The 18,187-nt window shown below is 44.5% G+C and overlaps 2 protein-coding genes across 6 annotated transcripts in view; one reads left to right on the top strand and one right to left on the bottom strand.

Annotated features, from left to right (window-relative positions):
- LOC134226558 (sodium-dependent transporter bedraggled-like) overlaps positions 1 to 18,187 on the bottom strand; it is an 822,794-nt gene that overhangs the window by 672,686 nt on the left and 131,921 nt on the right. The window lies entirely within an intron of this gene.
- On the top strand, positions 1,223 to 11,723 carry LOC134221394 (uncharacterized). The gene is made up of 5 exons (XM_062700585.1): positions 1,223 to 1,676; positions 1,744 to 3,139; positions 9,473 to 9,699; positions 9,765 to 10,769; positions 11,151 to 11,723. The coding sequence occupies exons 1-5, from the start codon at positions 1,459 to 1,461 to the stop codon at positions 11,551 to 11,553; spliced, it is 3,249 nt and encodes a 1,082-aa protein (XP_062556569.1). The 5' UTR covers positions 1,223 to 1,458; the 3' UTR covers positions 11,554 to 11,723.

Below are 18,187 nucleotides of genomic sequence, written 5' to 3'. Positions count from 1 at the left end.
TTTGCTCGATTAAAGGCAAAGTAGAATATGTGTGTTAAGCTTGTATCCCTTTTTCTGGCTGCAACGACACACATCCGGAGACAGCACCTTTTTTCATCGCTCGGATTCCGGATCATTCTGTAAATTCCCTTGTTGGTTCATGCGGCCAACGTTCTTCGATTGAGATTTCCCACCGTGGAAGGCGATTACCCATACTGTGGTTAACGCCCTTTGTTCTGTATACTTATCCAGCTTTCAATCTTCAATTTTTAATTAGTTAAAGTATTGCCTGTTTTTCAATTTTGCTTGTTGATGGTCCTCAGGTTGGATCAGACGGTCAGTCGCTGCTTCAACCTCCTCACCTTACCAGCCTTGGTAAAATTTACGACAGGAAGAACTGAAACCATTTCAAAATTCACACAAATAAAGATTTAAAAAATATAATGACGCAAAACACCTTCACAATGAAAATATGTTTCTTATCTCCGCTATGCATCTTCTATCTCACCTATTCACTTGCCACATTAGTTTGCATTAATGCCATGCTTCATTATGTGCTACCCTTATCAGTGCAGGCAAATGTATCACACTTGATAATGACTTATACTTCTCTTACACTGCAACCACCAACCCACTCAAATAGTCGGAGGACTGTTTACAATCAAATTGTGTAAATCGTACAACAGCGTACAATTATTTTGGCAGACTTCATGAAATTTTCAAAAATGATTTGACCAATATCTCAGCGAAGTTTTGAAAATAAAAAAAAGACAGAATCACCGTCTTTGACCAGAGGTCGCACAGACTGCCCACTTAACATCTAACATAAGACAACGGACACGACATCTAAACCACACCCTGCAGACCAGTAGATAGCTATTTGCTTTACGAAAAGTTGTTTCCTTACCGGGACGGGAATCGAACCCACAATCTACCGCACATGCGTCTAGGCGATTGACGTCGCTTACCGCACGGCCACTAAGCCCACACCCAGAATCAATCTGTCGACATCTCAGCTGTTGAATTTTTGGCACTCTTAGAGTTTTAAGTGTATACGATTCCACAATTTACTAACACGCTTCATGGTTGGCCGAGTGTTAATTTACTCATATCATCTGAACTGATAAATAGACGAAACGTCTCTTCTGAAATGAGCGACTCTGATAAAGATTTGTTTTCACGACACCGTCGTTCACTACAAGCCAGATAGAATGAAAGGCGCCCATTCCCGCTGCTCTACAAATGGTATTTCATTTTCTGGTGAAATTCATTTTTTTCCCGCGACTAACGTTATTTAATCGGTGGGAAGGTTGAGGAAAAACCAAAATTTCCGTTCATATCGATAAGCCGTTACTGAATAGAAGGCAAAAAGTCCATCTATAGAGTAACGGAATCATCGGACATCTCCTTTTACATACAATATAAATAGTCTGCTGTCGCCGTCAGCGTCCGACAGTCCCGCATCAAGTCTCAAGCAGAATGGATTTCAGTATCTTGCACCTGGCCGTGGTGCTGGCCTTCGCCACACTCGTCTATCTGTATCGGTGGTTAACGCGGAACAATGACTACTTCCACGATAAACCGATTCCTTCGATGGCCGTTGAGCTGTTCTTTGGATCTTCCAGGCCGCTGGTGCTGAAGAAGGTCACATTTTCGGACTTCATCCAATCGATTTACAACAAATATTCCGGAGTGAAGTGAGTACCCAGTGAAAAAGATTTCAAAATTCATATCGACCAATTCTATTTGGTGTGATTTTTTCAGAGTTTTCGGAATGTTCGAAACGATCACACCGTTCTTCGTGATTCGCGACCCGGAGTTGATCAAGCAAATCGGTATCAAGGACTTCGATCACTTTGTAGACCATCGTCCCACGTTCGGTTTGTACGACGAAGAGAGTGCCGAACATCCGAATGCCCTGTTCCGGAAGACCTTGTTCTCGATGACCGGACAGCGGTGGAAAGAAATGCGAGCTACGCTAAGTCCGGCCTTCACCGGGAGCAAGATGCGGTTGATGTTCTCGCTGATGGGCGAATGCTTCGACGAAATGATTGACCATCACTCCAATAAGGCACAAAGCACAGGTCGGATAGCGGTCGAAGTCAAGGACATGATAAGTCGCCTGAGCGTCAACATTATTGCGTCGTGTGCCTTCGGAATCAAAGTGAATTGTTACCAACACCAACAACATGAGTTTTTGCAGCACGGTCGAAGAATCGTAGATTTCGGAAGACCAATTGCGATCGCAAAGATGATGACCATGCGCATCGTTCCGAAGCTATCCTCACGACTTGGAGTTGATATAGTCGACAAAGAACAGGGTGAATATTTCACCAAAGTGTTCCAGGACACAATCAAAGCTCGCGGAAGTCACGGCATTGTTCGCAACGACATGGTCGACCTGTTGCTACAGGCCCGCAAGGGCACGCTGAAGCATCAAGAAGAGAAACACGATGAAGAGGGATTTGCCACCGTTCAGGAATCCGACTTAGGCAAGGTGGAAGTGACGAAGCGCATAACAGATCCGGAGATGATCGCCCAATGTTTGGTGTTTTTCCTCGGAGGATTCGATACGGTGTCGAGCTGTGCCACGTTTATGGCATACGAATTGGTTCGTAATCCGGATATACAGCAAAAGTTATACGACGAGGTACGAGAGATGAATAAGGAGCTCAACGGAAAATCACTAACGTACGACGCACTTCAGAAGATGAAATACATGGACATGGTGGTGTCGGAAACTCTGAGAATATGGCCTTTGGCACCAGCGGTGGATCGTTTGTGCACAAAGGACTATACGGTGGACGATGGTCAGGGTCTGCGGTTCACGATCGATAAGGGAACGTGTGTTTGGTTCCCTGCTGCCGGGCTGCACTTTGATCCGCAGTACTTCCCCAATCCGGAAAAGTTCGATCCGGAGCGATTCAGTGACGAGAACAAGAATAACATCAACCTGGGAGCGTATCTTCCATTCGGGATCGGTCCACGAAACTGTATTGGGTCGCGATTCGCTCTGATGGAGGTGAAGGCTGTAATGTATTACATATTGCTTAAGTTTTCGATCGTCAGAGGAGCAAAGACCCAAATACCGATTGACGTTCGAAAGGGTTTCACCAATGTGGGTCCGGTGAATGGAATGCATGTGGAGCTGCAACTGAGATAAAAAGTGAGACGTGTTTCACTACGGGATGCCGTGTTTGGCTGCATACGTCAAATTTAATAAACCGTGAAAATTTTTAATATGCAATTGAACACCTCCGCAGCATGATGCACTTGCGCCGTGATTTATACTTGGAAATAAATAACTTTGGACATTGAACCGAATAATATGTCAACCTTAATTGTTATCAATTGAAGTTCGGAAGTCGTCCACCACTCTTCTTCTTCATTAAATACAAGCTCAAACTGATGGTGAAAGTAAGTTCGTAAGTAAGTTTAAAGGTCGGAAATGCGAAAGCAGTTTGGCGCTGGTGATAGTTATGCTATTTAATGCAATGGCTTTGATCAAGAAAAAAAAAAAACGGTGGGTAACGTGTAAAATAAAATTAGTGTTACATAAAAGGCACTATTCGCAAAAGTAAAACCATTCATGTGTTTGTCTTCCCATCCGAAATAGCTGCCACGAAGTTTAAGTTTTTTTTAGAATAACCCCTTTTTGAAATCCAAATGGGAATTCCTCAAGATTCCGGATGGAATCCTTCGGATTCTGGTTGAGAATTTCTCCTGGTTTCTGTTAGAAATTCCTCCGAATTCCGATTGGGATCCAGATAGATTCGGATGGAGGTTCCCAGATTTCTTCCAGATTCCGGTTGGGAATCCCTGCGGATTCCGGTTGGGAATCTCTGCGGGATTCGGTTGGGAATCCCTGCGGATTCCGGTTGGGAATCCCTGCGGATTCCGGTTGGGAATCCCTGCGGATTCCGGTTGGGAATCCCTGCGGATTCCGGTTGGGAATCCCTGCGGATTCCGGTTGGGAATCCCTGCGGATTCCGGTTGGGAATCCTGCGGATTCCGATTGGGAATCCTGCGGATTCCGGTTGGGAATCCTGCGGATTCCGGTTGGGAATCCTGCAGATTCCGGATGCGAATCCCTGCGGATTCCGGTTGGGAATCTTTCCGGATTCCGGTTGGGCACCCTTTCGGATTCCGGTTGGTAATCCTTTCGGATTCCGGTTGTTAATCCTTTCGGATTCCGGTTGTGAATCCTTTCGGATTCCGGTTGGGAATCCTTCCGGATTCCGGTTGGGAAACCTTTCGGATTCCGGTTGGGAATCTTTTCGGATTCCGGTTGGGAATCCTTTCGGATTGTGGTTGGGAATCCTTCCGGATTCCGGTTGGGAATCCTTCCGGATTCCGGTTGGGAAACCTTTCGGATTCCGGTTGGGAATCCTTCCGGATTCCGGTTGGGAATCCTTTCGGATTCCGGTTGGGGAATTCTTCCGGATTCGGTTGGGAATCCTTCCGGATTCCGGTTGGGAATCCTTCCGGATTCCGGTTGGGAATCCTTCCGGATTCCGGTTGGGAATCCTTCCGGATTCCGGTTGGGAATCCTTCCGGATTCCGGTTGGGAATCCTTCCGGATTCCGGTTGGGAATCCTTCCGGATTCCGGTTGGGAATCCTTCCGGATTCCGGTTGAGAATCCTTCCGGATTCCGGTTGGGAATCCTCCCGGATTCCGGTTGGCAATGCTCCCGGATTCCGGTTGGGAATGCTCCCGGATTCCGGTTGGGAATCCTCCCGGATTCCGGTTGAAAATCCTCCCGGATTCCGGTTGAGAATCCTCCCGGATTCCGGTTGGGAATCCTTCCGGATTCCGGTTGGGAATCCTTCCGATTCGGTTGGGAATCCTTCCGGATTCCGGTTGGGAATCCTTCCGGATTCCGGTTGGGAATCCTTCCGATTCCGGTTGGGAATCCTTCCGGATTCCGGTTGAGAATCCTTCCGGATTCCGGTTGGAAATCCTTCCGGATTCAGGTTAGAAATCTTTCCGATTCCGGTTGGGAATCCTTCCGGATTCCGGTTGGGAATCCTTCCGGATTCGGTTGGGAATCCTTCCGATTCCGGTTGGGAATCCTTCCGGATTCCGGTTGGGAATCCTTCCGGATTCGGTTGGGAATCCTTCCGGATTCCGGTTGGGAATCCTTCCGATTCGGTTAGGAATCCTTTCCGGATTCCGGTTGGGAATCTTTCCGGATTTCGGTTGGGAATCCTTCCGGATTACGATTGGGAATCCTTTCGGATTCCTATTGGGAATCCTTCCGGATTCCGGTTGGGAATCCTTTCGGATTCCGGTTGGGCATCCTTCCGGGTTCAGGTTGGGAATCCTTCCGGATTCAGCTGGGAATCCTTCCGGATTTCGGCTGGGAATCCTATCGGATTACGGTTGGGAATCTTTTCGGACTCCGGTTGGGGATCCTTTCGGATTCCGGTTGGGAATCCTTTCGGATTCCGGTTGAGAATCCTTCCGGATTCCGGTTGGGAATTCTATCGGATTCCGGTTGGGAATTCTTTCGGATTCCGGATGAGAATCCTTTCGGATTCCGGTTGGGAATCTTTTCCGATTCCAGTTTGGGAAGTCTTTCGGATTCAGGTTGGAGTCCTTCCGGATTCGGTTGCGAATCCTTCCGGATTCCGGTTGCGAATCCTTCCGGATTCCGGTTGGGAATCCTTCCGAATTCCGGTTGGGAATCCTTCCGGATTCCGGTTGGGAATCCTTCCGGATTCCGGTTGGGAATCTTTCCGGATTCCGGTTGGAATTCTTCCGGATTCCGGTTGGGAATCCTTCCGATTCGGTTGGGAATCCTTCCGATTCCGGTTGGGAATCCTTCCGATTCGGTTGGGAATCCTTCCGGATTCGGTTGGGAATCCTTCCGATTTCCGGTTGGGAATCCTTCCGGATTCGGTTGGGAATCCTTCCGGATTCCGGTTGGGAATCCTTCCGGATTCCGGTTGGGAATCCTTCCGGATTCCGGTTGGGAAATCCTTCCGGATTCCGGTGGGAATCCTTCCGGATTCCGGTTGGGAATCCTTCCGGATTCCGGTTGAGAATCCTTCCGGATTCCGGTTGGAAATCCTTCCGGATTCAGGTTAGAAATCTTTCCGGATTCGGTTGGGAATCCTTCCGATTCCGGTTGGGAATCCTTCCGGATTCCGGCTGGGAATCCTTCCGGACTCCGGTTGGGAATCCTACCGACCTTCGGTTGGGAATCCTTCCGGATTCGGTTGGGAATCCTTCCGATTCGGTTGGGAATCCTTCCGGATTCCGGTTGGGAATCCTTCCGGATTCCGGTTGGGAATCCTTCCGGATTCCGGTTGGAATCCTTCCGATTCCGGTTGGGAATCTTTCCGGTTCCGGTTGGGAATCCTTCCGGATTCCTATTGGGAATCCTTCCGGTTGGGAATCCTTCCGGATTCGGTTGGGAATCCTTCCGGATTCCGGTTGGGAATCCTTCCGGATTCCGGTTGGAATCCTTCCGATTCCGGTTGGGAATCTTCCGGATTCCGGTTGGGAATCCTTCCGGATTCCGGTTGGGAATCCTTCCGGATTCCGGTTGGGAATCCTTCCGGATTCCGGTTGGGAATCCTTCCGGATTCGGTTGGGAATCCTTCCGGATTCGGTTGGGAATCCTTCCGGATTCCGGTTGGGAATCCTTCCGATTCGGTTGGGAATCCTTCCGGATTCCGGTTGGGAATCCTTCCGGATTCCGGTTGGGAATCCTTCCGATTCCGGTTGGGAATCCTTCCGGATTCCGGTTGGGAATCCTTCCGGATTCCGGTTGGGAATTCTTCCGGATTCCGGTTGGGAATCCTTGCGGATTCCGGTTGGGAATTCTTCGGATTCCGGTTGGGAATCCTTCCGGATTCCGGTTGGGAATCCTTCCGGATTCCGGTTGGGAATCCTTCCGGATTCCGGTTGGGAATCCTTCCGGATTCCGGTTGGGAATCCTTCCGGATTCCGGTTGGGAATCCTTCCGGATTCCGGTTGGGAATCCTTCCGGATTCCGGTTGGGAATCCTTCCGGAATTCGGTTGGGAATCCTTCCGGATTCCGGTTGGGAATCCTTCCGGATTCCGGTTGGGAATCCTTCCGGATTCCGGCTGGGAATCCTTCCGGATTCCGGTTGGGAATCCTTCCGGATTCCGGTTGGGAATCCTTCCGGATTCCGGTTGGGAATCCTTCCGGATTCCGGTTGGGAATCCTTCCGATTCGGTTGGAATCCTTCCGATTCCGGTTGGGAATCCTTCCGGATTCCGGTTGGGAATCCTTCCGGATTCCGGTTGGGAATCCTTCCGGATTCCGGTTGGGAATCCTTCCGGATTCCGGTTGGGAATCCTTCCGGATTCCGGTTGGGAATCCTTTCGGATTCCGGTTGGGCATCCTTCCTGATTCCGGTTGGGCATCCTTCCTGATTCCGGTTGGGCATCCTTCCGGATCCCGGTTGGGAATCCTTCCGGATTCCGGTTGGGAATCCTTCCGGATTCCGGTTGGGAATCCTTCCGGATTCCGGTTGGGAATCCTTCCGGATTCCGGTTGGGAATCCTTCCGGATTCCGGTTGGGAATCCTTCCGGATTCCGGTTGGGAATCCTTCCGGATTCCGGCTGGGAATCCTTCCGATTCCGGTTGGGAATCCTTCCGGATTCGGTTGGGAATCCTTCCGGATTCCGGTTGGGAATCCTTCCGGATTCCGGCTGGGAATCCTTCCGGATTCCGGTTGGGAATCCTTCCGGATTCCGCTGGGAATCCTTCCGGATTCCGGTTGGGAATCCTTCCGGATTCGGTTGGGAATCCTTCCGGATTCCGGTTGGGAATCCTTCCGATTCCGGTTGGGAATCCTTCCGATTCCGGTTGGGAATCCTTCCGGATTCCGGTTGGGAATCCTTCCGATTCCGGTTGGGAATCCTTCCGATTCCGGTTGGGAATCCTTCCGGATTCCGGTTGGGAATCCTTCCGGATTCCGGTTGGGAATCCTTCCGGATTCCGGCTGGGGAATCCTTCCGGATTCCGGGTGGGAATCCTTCCGGATTCCGGTTGGGAATCCTTCCGGATTCCGGTTGGGAATCCTTCCGGATTCCGGTTGGGAATCCTTCCGGGTTCCGGTTGGGAATCCTTCCGGCTTCCGGTTGGGAAGCCTTCCGATTCGGTTGGGAATCCTTCCGGATTCCGGTTGGGAATCCTTCCGATTCCGGTTGGGAATCCTTCCGGATTCCGGTTGGGAATCCTTCCGATTCCGGTTGGGAATCCTTCCGGATTCCGGTTGGGAATCCTTCCGATTCCGGTTGGGAATCCGGATTCCGGTTGGGAATCCTTCCGGATTCCGGTTGGGAATCCTTCCGGATTCCGGTTGGGAATCCTTCCGGATTCCGGTTGGGAATCCTTCCGGATTCCGGTTGGGAATCCTTCCGGATCCTTCCGGATTCCGGTTGGGAATCCTTCCGGATTCCGGTTGGGAATCCTTCCGGATTCCGGTTGGGAATCCTTCCGATTCCGGTTGGGAATCCTTCCGGATTCGGTTGGGAATCCTTCCGGATTCCGGTTGGGAATCCTTCCGGATTCCGGTTGGGAATCCTTCCGGATTCCGGTTGGGAATCCCTCCGGATTCCGGTTGGGAATCCTTCCGGATTCCGGTTGGCAATCCTTCCGGATTCCGGGTGGGAATCCTTCCGGATTCCGGTTGGGAATCCTTCCGAGTTTCGGTTGGGAATCCTTCCGGATTCCGGTTGGGAATCCTTCCGGATTCCGGTTGGGAATCCTTCCGGATTCCGGTTGGGAATCCTTCCGGATTCCGGTTGGGAATCCTTCCGGATTCCGGTTGGGAATCCTTCCGGATTCCGGTTGGGAATCCTTCCGGATTCCGGTTGGGAATCCTTCCGGATTCCGGGTGGGGAATCCTTCCGATTCCGGTTGGGAATCCTTCCGCTTTCCGGCTGGGAATCCTTCCGGATTCCGGTTGGGAATCCTTCCGATTCTGGTTGGGAATCCTTCCGATTCCGGTTGGAAATCCATCCGGATTCCGGTTGGAATCCTTCCGGATTCCGGTTAGAATCCTTCCGATTCCGGTTGGGAATCCTTCCAGATTCTGGTTGAGAATCCTTCCGGATTCCGATTGGGAATCCTTCCGGATTCCGGTTGGGAATCCTTCCAGATTCCGGTTGGGAATCCCTGCGGATTCCGGTTCATTCCGGAATCATTCGTTCCTTTCTTTCGGATTCATTCGTTCCTTCAATGGTTTCGTGTATGAAGTTAAAGAATTAAATTTCAAATCTCGAAAAATCTTTTATATCTGGAATATATTCTATTGAACTGTTTAGATTTACTTCAGTTAGAAATAACGTTGATGGTTGATAATGATAATGGTTGAAACATACCAACATCGATAAAGAACATCACCTTTTTATCCACCAAGACCGCTTTACACCCGCATCCCCTTCCATTTTTTTTGCAATCCAAATAATCTCCAGTCGCTATCAGCACCAAACAGTTCCGAATTAAATTCCAAGCAGAATGGACATCAGTTTCGTGCACTTGGCAGGGGTGCTGGCCCTCGTCACACTTGTTTATCTGTATCGATGGCTAACGCGCAACAATGACTACTTCCACGATAAACCAATTCCTTCGATGGCAGTCAAGCCGTTCTTCGGAGCTTCTGGTCCTCTGTTACTGAGAAAGGTCACATTTACGGATTTCATTCAATCGATTTACAACAAATATCCCGGAGTGAAGTGAGTACCCAGCGTAAAAGTTTTGAGAATTCAATTTGATTTTTTGGTTTTCTTTTTTTTTTTAGAGTGTTCGGGATGTTCGAAACAATCACTCCGTTCTTCGTTATCCGCGACCCGGAGTTGATCAAACAAATCGGTATCAAGGACTTCGATCACTTCGTAGACCATCGTCCCACGTTCGGTTCGTTCGACGCAGAAAGTGCTGAACATCCGAATGCTCTGTTCCGGAAGACCTTGTTCTCGATGACCGGACAACGGTGGAAGGAAATGCGAGCGACGCTGAGTCCGGCCTTCACCGGGAGCAAGATGCGGTTGATGTTCTCACTTATGGCCGAATGCTTCGATGGAATGATTGATCATTACTCTATTAAGGCGAAAAACACAGGGCGGATAGAGGTCGAAGTCAAGGACATGATGTGTCGAGTGAGCGCCAACATCATTGCAATATGCGCCTTTGGGATTAAGGTGGATTGCTTCAAGGAACAACAACATGAGTTTTTGTACCACGGTAGTAAAATGATGAATTCCGCAAGACCAGCTGTGATCGTTAGAATGATGGCCATGCGCATCTTCCCGAAACTGTCCTCACGGCTTGGACTCGATCTGATCGATCCGGAACAGGCTGAATATTTCACCAAAGTGTTTCACGAGACAATCAAAGCTCGCGGAAGTCAAGGAATTGTTCGTCACGACATGATCGACCTTCTGCTACAGGCTCGCAAGGGCACGCTGAAACAACAGGAAGAGAACGACGATGAAGAGGGATTCGCCACAGTTCAGGAGTCAGACTTGGGCAAGGTTGAGGTGACTAAACGCATAACAGATTCGGAGATGGTCGCGCAATGTTTGGTGTTTTTCCTCGGTGGATTTGATGCGGTGTCGACCTGCGCCATGCTCATGGCATACGAATTGGTCCGCCATCCGGATATACAGCAAAAGTTGTTCAATGAGATAGAAAGGACGAACAAGGATCTCAATGGGAAATCACTAACGTACGACGCACTTCAGAAGATGAAATACATGGACATGGTGGTGTCGGAAACTCTTAGAATGTGGCCTTCCCGAGCAAAGTCTGAAAACATAATGAGAGCATATAGAAAACATATTTTGATTTTGACATCAAATCGAAATCATAATTTGTTTTCAAATATGAATCATCATGATTGATTACATATTTTGATCTCATTTTGCTGTAGATTTCTAAATTGTATGATCTGACAGCACACTGTGTACTAATTATGTTATCAGAACCAATATCAAAATTAGTTTTCGATTTGCTCTCATCGATAGCAGGAATAGTTTTCGATTTGATGTCACAGTAAGATTTTTCTGCTGTAGATTTTGATCTTTAACCGTTAAAACGACCAAAAGGATATCAACCTGAGTTATCAAAATTAGGCAATTTCACAACAACAAAATCAGTTATCGATTTGCTCTCAAGCTTTGCTCAGGTTGCCAGCTACGGATCGTTTGTGCACAAAGGACTATACGGTGGACGATGGGCAGGGATTGAGATTCACGATCGATAAGGGAACGTGCGTTTGGTTTCCAGCTGCTGGGCTGCACCACGATCCGCAGTATTTCCCTGATCCGGACAAGTTCGATCCGGAGCGGTTCAGTGACGAGAACAAAAACAAAATCAACCTGGGAGCGTATCTGCCATTCGGAATTGGTCCAAGAAACTGCATCGGGTCGCGATTTGCCCTGATGGAGGTCAAAGCTGTGATGTATTACATTCTGCTTAAGTTTTCGATCGTCAGAGGTGCAAAGACCCAAATTCCTATTCAGATGCGAAAGGGGTTCACCAATTTGGGTCCGGCGAATGGGATGCATGTGGAGCTGCAGCTGAGATGAAAAGCGGAACACTCAAAAGTGTCATATATGGACTTTTTTGTAGAAATTATTAGGTGCTTAAAAAAGGTTTTACTTGAAAATTAAAAGGAAAAACAGAATCTGCGAAACAGCCCCAGCACTATCCTACCAGCTATGAGTAAAACGACTTGTTCACGCTCTGTTGTTATTAGGGACCATAACTTTTTTTAAACAGCAGTGTAAAAAAAACTTAAATGCATTAACACACCCGGTGCCTTCCCAAATTAAAGCTATTTTGAAGGAGTATCTCCCAGAATCAGTTCATTATCGTTGCAGCTTGTGAAAAATGTCTCCACGATATGGTTTAAAGTTTCTGATTGTTTAATTCTAATTCGAAGTCCAAATTGTATCTGAATTGAGATTCCAGCAAGGAATCTGTTCGAATTCTATGCAGAATAACGTATGGTGCAATTCTGAACTCATTCAGATTCCAGTCTAGAAACTTTTATAATAACAGTCGTGACTTCATTTTGATTTCAGTTTAGAATTCTAACAAATTTCCAGTCAAGAATCCAAAGTATCCCAGTTAGAAAAATCTACGAATTCCTGTCGACAAACGCGAATGATTTCAATTGTGAGTCCGTCAGGGTATCGATTCAATTTTCCCTGACTTTCCAGACCATTTCTCGTAAATTCCAGGTATGAAAAATCGTTTTTTAATCCCTAGAAGCATATGAAAATTTCTGCATGTATGAATTCTTCAAGTCCATATGAGTTCCTGAGTTACTAGAAGCCTAATCACTTTTAGAAACATAACATTAAGGATTTGTTGAAAATTTAAGGTAATTCTGGTCGTTCACAAAGATTCAAGTAAATACGCAAAATTCCTGAAAGGCATTACTCGCATTACTTTCCAAAATTGGCTCCAATTAATGTTAAAACTTTCTGGTGGCTTCATCCACCATCGGGAATTCTCACGGACTCCCTGGAGTCGCAATAGACCTCCAAGACGGACTTCTTCAAATCGTTGAAGTTTTCATAATCATTCTGGAAATTTGCGAAAAATCTTGTATCTTCTGACACGATTTTTGAAGTCTTTCTAAACAATCAAGTGAATCTCAAGGGATTCCAGTTGTAAATTTCAACAGATTCCAGTCGGGAAATCGAACGGATATCAATAAGTAACCCGAACGGATTTCAGTCGGCTATCCGAAAAGAATCCAGTCGGGAGTCCCAAAAGATTCCAGTCGGGAAACCCAACGGATTCCTGTCGAGAATCCCAACATGTTTTAGCCGGTTATCCAAAACAGATTCCAGACGGGAATCCGAACAGATTGCAGTCGGGATTATGAACGGATTCAAATCAGGAATCTCAACAGATGCTACTCAAGTAACAATCAAGGTTGTATTATGGTTTTATAGCGTACTTACGTTCTAGGGTAATCTCAAAACCTCCCATGCAGACCTCCCAGTTCTCACAACCTCTTGTACACTACTATACAACCACGTCATAGTCAGTTGGCCCAGTTTTATTGCAATTACTAAAACTTGACATGCTACATTAAACCTCCTCCAGACTTGGTGGATTTAAGAACCAACCAATGTTATATGAACAGCTGTTTTGATGGTGATCAGGTGATTATTCGTTTATTTCATTTTATTTTTAGTTTTTTGGTATCGCAATATCAATGTTCTTCTCTCTGCAATGCATGGATTGCAATTAGAAGCAAAAAGTATTAAGGACTGTATCAAAAATAAGTTATTCACATCATTTTGTTCGAATAAAATCGGATGAATTTTAAAAATTTATTAAAAATTTTCTAGCAATATATGTTAATTATGTTTGTTAAGTTATACGAAAAAATATAATACTGAATAAATATTGCACCATTCCAACATTTATTCGAGCATTTTTCTTCATGGTCACAAATCGGCATAAAATTGCCTCGTTTTATAACATGATTACTTTCTGGTCCGAATTCCGGTCACATGATTTTGATATTCTTCCTTTTCCGACAGGTTAGCGAACGTGTAGTATTCCCCAAGCCTGTTGACCATAAATTTTTACCTTTGGGGGTGGATAGAGAAACGCTTGGTCAAATTATCCATCTCGATGCCCTTCTTATAAAGCCATGTGTCCAAAACTCGAATTTCAATATCACTTTCAATTTGCGACACAACGGAAACAACAAATTTTCAATAAGCAAACAAATTCTGATTTGAAACCTAACATATGAATACATCGATTGCAGGGAAAAAGAAACCAATACCTTCATGAGCTTCTGAGTAGTAACACTTTGAAAGTGGATAACTTATTTTCGATACAGTCCTTAGGATTAATAACAATCCGTAATGTCAGTTTCAATCTTTCACAGAGAAACAGACGTAACTCTTCGTATAAACTGTTCGCAAGATTATCGTCATTCGTTTTACAGAAAACACTACACAATACACAAACACAATATTCAAATACTTCTGAAGCTATTTCAACGAATAATCTCTTTAATTCCTTAAATAATGCATTGATATTTCAACACTTATTAGAGTGATAAATTTCATAGTTTAAATAGTGAAAAGATGGGGTGGGGATTCTCATCGATTTGTTTGCGGCGAAAAATGGCAAAACAAAACTTTGCCAGACCGTCTGTATGTTATTATTTTGTTTTTTAATAATATACCTATAAGATTTTTAGTGTCCGCAGAAGATGGTCGAAGGCCAGTAAATCGACCGAAACGTCCGGACAGTCTGGCAAAGTTTTGTTTTGTCATTTTTCGCCGAAAACAAATCGATGAGAATCCCCACCAGCAATTTCACTACGATTGATCCATTATAAACATAGTGAAAAGATGTATATGCAAGATGTTTCGATTACGAACATTTTTTTTCCAATCAGCGACGTTTTTTTCTCCTGTACTGGCCATATCATATCGTATTAAATAGCTAGAGGTTTAATCTTGGCTTTTTAAATATCATTTTATGGCCATCAAGTTTTGTATTGGTCAAACTAAATGCTTGGTGGTTTTCATTGCAAAAATAATAGCAACGTAGTAAAAAAGTGGAAAAACAGCCCTTCAAATCGCATGCGAGTACCTTCACAGGTAAATTTTTTTTTGAAATATTGTAATATCACAATTGTTCATCGGCATTTATTGTACCATAAAAGTGTTATAGTATGTATTTCGCTCGCATCAACATAACAATTATTCGACAAATGCTGTTCAAACTAAGAAAGCTCGTCTACTTCAATTGCAATAATTTGAGTAGTATTCTTTTTGGCAGCAAAACGTAAAGATTTTTTTAGTGACCAAACAATTTGTACTGGATTAGAAATTGGTTTATTTTATCGATTGTTATAGTTCAAAGCTTCATATGCTGGCCTACTTCAAGAGTGAAGGTTATATGTGGGTTTTATACAGTACTCTACAAAACCTGACTTATATAAGTCTTGACCAAAACCAACATATATCTAACCTGCTGATTTTATGCTAGTTCCATTTTATAGTTTTTGTGGGGTTTGAGTAAAATGCCTTCAGCGTGTGTTTATAGATTCACGCCTCAGCGTGACAATCGGCGAGCAGCAAGCCATGACTCTGCCTCTTCTGGTTAGACCCGCGAGGCGTGCATACGCATCCACGGAGAGACGCCGTCATAATTTTTTTTGCACATTATGGCGATCCTGCCAGGTTACTTTTTGGATCCTGTCGCTGATTTCATGAGGTGAGTTGAATTCAAGTGGTTGAATTTTGAAAAGTTTTATATTTTAGTTTGCGTCTGGGCGCGTCTGAAAGACCGTCGGAAATTGGTTTGTGGTTTTCAAAATCACAAAACGCGTCTCGAAGACCGTCGGAGAATGGTTTGTGGTTTGCAAAATCACAAGATGCGTCTCGAAAACCGTCGGAAAATGGTTTGTGGTGGCGCGTTTTGAAAGCCCGGTGGAAAAATGGTTTGTGGTTTGAAGAACCACAAGGCTCGTCTGGAAGACCATAGGAAATTGGTAAGTGGTTTAGAAAACGATAAGGCATGTCTGAAAAGTGGCCGAAAAATGTATTACAGTTTATGAAAATACAAGTTGCGTATAGAAGACCAACGGGAAATTGTTTACGATCTTTAAAATCTGTGAGCATTGATTTCGGTTAAAATAAGTTTAGATCTCACGTAGGTACTTGGTGGCGTTAGTGTACATGAGACTACCAGTTGAGCTATGATATAACGAAATCTGAGGGAAATGGATGAATATTATATGCTGAACTGTTCGAAAAGCAAAATATCTTCTTCTTATTATTGGCATGACATCTCTACACCGGGACAGAGTCGCCTCGCAGCTTAGTGTTCATCAAACACTTCCACAGTTATTAACTGCGAGGTTTCTAAGCCAGGTTACCATTTTTGCATTCGTATATCATGAGGCTAGCACGATGATACTTTTATGCCCAGTTGAGACAATTTTCAATCCGAAAATTGCCTAGACCGGCACCGGGAATCGAACTCAGCCACCCTCAGCATGGTCTTGCTTTGTAGCCGCGCATCTTACCGCACGGCTAAGGAGGGCCCCTATATATTATCTGGAAATTTATCTTGGATACTGGTTTAGAAGCCTTAGCGGGATATTACATGTAAAGGATCAGATAACTTGGAATTTGCTCAAATAATAAGGCTGCTGGATTTCACAAAGCTATTCAGAAGTTCAAATTTATTATGCGTAAGATTAGTTTATAGCAGCGGTTCTCAACCTTTTTCCTTAGTGGTACCCCTTCAAACTTTTTCATTCAATGAGGTACCCCCTATATTTTTTCGTAAATAAAAATAAGCGTAGCTCTCAAGATATATGCAAAATGGACCTGAAAACTAACAGGATATATGGTTCTCCAAAAAGTTGTCTGAAATATTCGTTATTCCGTAAAACTTTTCAATTCAAATTACGTTCATACATCAAGCTTCCCACAATACTTTGAGGACTTTTGGAGCTTTCCGAGGCTCTCAAAAGAGGCTTCTGAACATGTGGAAAGGACGCTTCTCAGCCCCTTGAAAGGAGGTTTTCAAGCCACTCGAAAGAATAATTCCGAAACTCTTGAAAGAAGGCTTCCGAACCTTTTGAAAGCCTATTTTCGAGCATCCTGAAAAGAGACTTCAGAGCCTCTTAAAAAAAGGTTTCCGAGCTTCTTGGAACAAGGCTTCTAAGCTTTATAGTTATTGGCTAGCAATAGTAGTTTACACGTCTCTCATTTGGGTATACTATCTCAGATTTTGCGAAATTTGAGATAAATGTCATTTGCAAAGCGTTTGCTCGGAACAACATCGGTCAACACCAATATGCTGAAGTTCTGAAGACTATGAGCGAAACTAAAAATTGGATTAAATGTACGGAGTTGATTGGATTTGGAATGGATTTGAATTGAATTTGGATTGGATTTGAATTGGATATGAATTGGAAAAGGATGGGATTTGGACTTGGATTAGGATTGGATTTGGATTGGATTTGATTTTGATTTGATTTGGATTAGCATGGGTTTTCTTATCTTTATTCGGTTGTTTTTAAATCTTATTCGTAATGAAGTTCAACACCGCTTGGTTTTGAATTGTAGTTGGATAAGATTTGGAATGCTTTTGGAAGATATTGAAACTCATTGTATTTGCTAAAATCTCGGATAGCAAAATAAGGCCATTGACTTCGTAAATTTGTTGTTCTCTAATCATCTATTCATTACTTTGATCATAATTTTAAAGCTTGTTTAGATTTGTGGCACGGAATAGGAGCAAAAGTGTGAATCACGTTTTATCTCTAGAGAACCACAGTTTAGACACAAACAAGTTTATTTTGGTGTACAGTTTTTGAAGGAGTTAACCGGTTGCTCAAATGCACCAGATGTTCACCTTCGTCTCATATGAATAACTCATGAGAAAACAAGCATTGCATCATATATGATAGAAGTTTTTTTTTGCGTTTTTCATGAGAGAAGGGGACTGTGGGGTTTTTAGATTCACTCTTCTGGTTAGACCTGCGTGGCATGCATACGCATCCACGGAGAGTCGCTGTCATAATTTCGTTCCGGCCATTTAGGGCCACACAGTTTTTAAGAGGAACACAAGTGCATTATAGAACCTAGGAGCTGAAGTTTTATATTGAAAGTCAAAACATGAGTGGTACATTTCTCGCGCATTATTAAATGTAATGAGAAAGCACTTTATGCAGATATATTTCATTATTTTCATCTATTCTTGATTTTTTACGTTATGTTTAAATTTAGACCAACATTTGAAAAGGGCGTAACAGCCAACATTTATTCCTTCTGATTCTTTGTCTACATATATAGCTGTATATGTGGACAAAGAATCAGAAGGAATAAATTTTGGCGGTTATGCCCTTTTCAAATGTTGGTCTAAAAATGTTTTGCTGGTAGCTCCGGAACGCAACAATGATCTGTTCGACAAAGTTATAGCATTATCTAAGCGTTACATGTTCTTAAGAAATTTCTTAAGAATAGTGTTAATAAAAAATCCAGATTTATCCACCTAGCGGGTTTGTGCCTTTCTCGTGCATTATATATACTAAAAAAGACTTGAGTGAGATTTTTTTTGTATAGAAATCGTATTTTGGTCATGACTTTTGATCCCATAGTCCGATCTGGCCAATTTTCAATAGGAAACAATGGGACACAATTCCCCGTCGAATGCAAC

Source organism: Armigeres subalbatus, chromosome 3 (genome assembly GCF_024139115.2).
Source record: "Armigeres subalbatus isolate Guangzhou_Male chromosome 3, GZ_Asu_2, whole genome shotgun sequence".
Taxonomy (NCBI): domain Eukaryota; kingdom Metazoa; phylum Arthropoda; class Insecta; order Diptera; family Culicidae; genus Armigeres; species Armigeres subalbatus.
This window is presented reverse-complemented; position numbering and strand designations above follow the sequence as displayed.

Coding starts and splice junctions, on each gene's coding strand:
- LOC134221394 (XM_062700585.1), top strand. CDS start 1,459: ATGGATTTCAGTATCTTGCACCTGGCCGTGGTGCTGGCCTTCGCCACA. Junction 1,677..1,743: donor AACAAATATTCCGGAGTGAA/GTGAGTACCCAG, acceptor TGATTTTTTCAG/AGTTTTCGGAATGTTCGAAA. Junction 9,700..9,764: donor AACAAATATCCCGGAGTGAA/GTGAGTACCCAG, acceptor TTTTTTTTTTAG/AGTGTTCGGGATGTTCGAAA.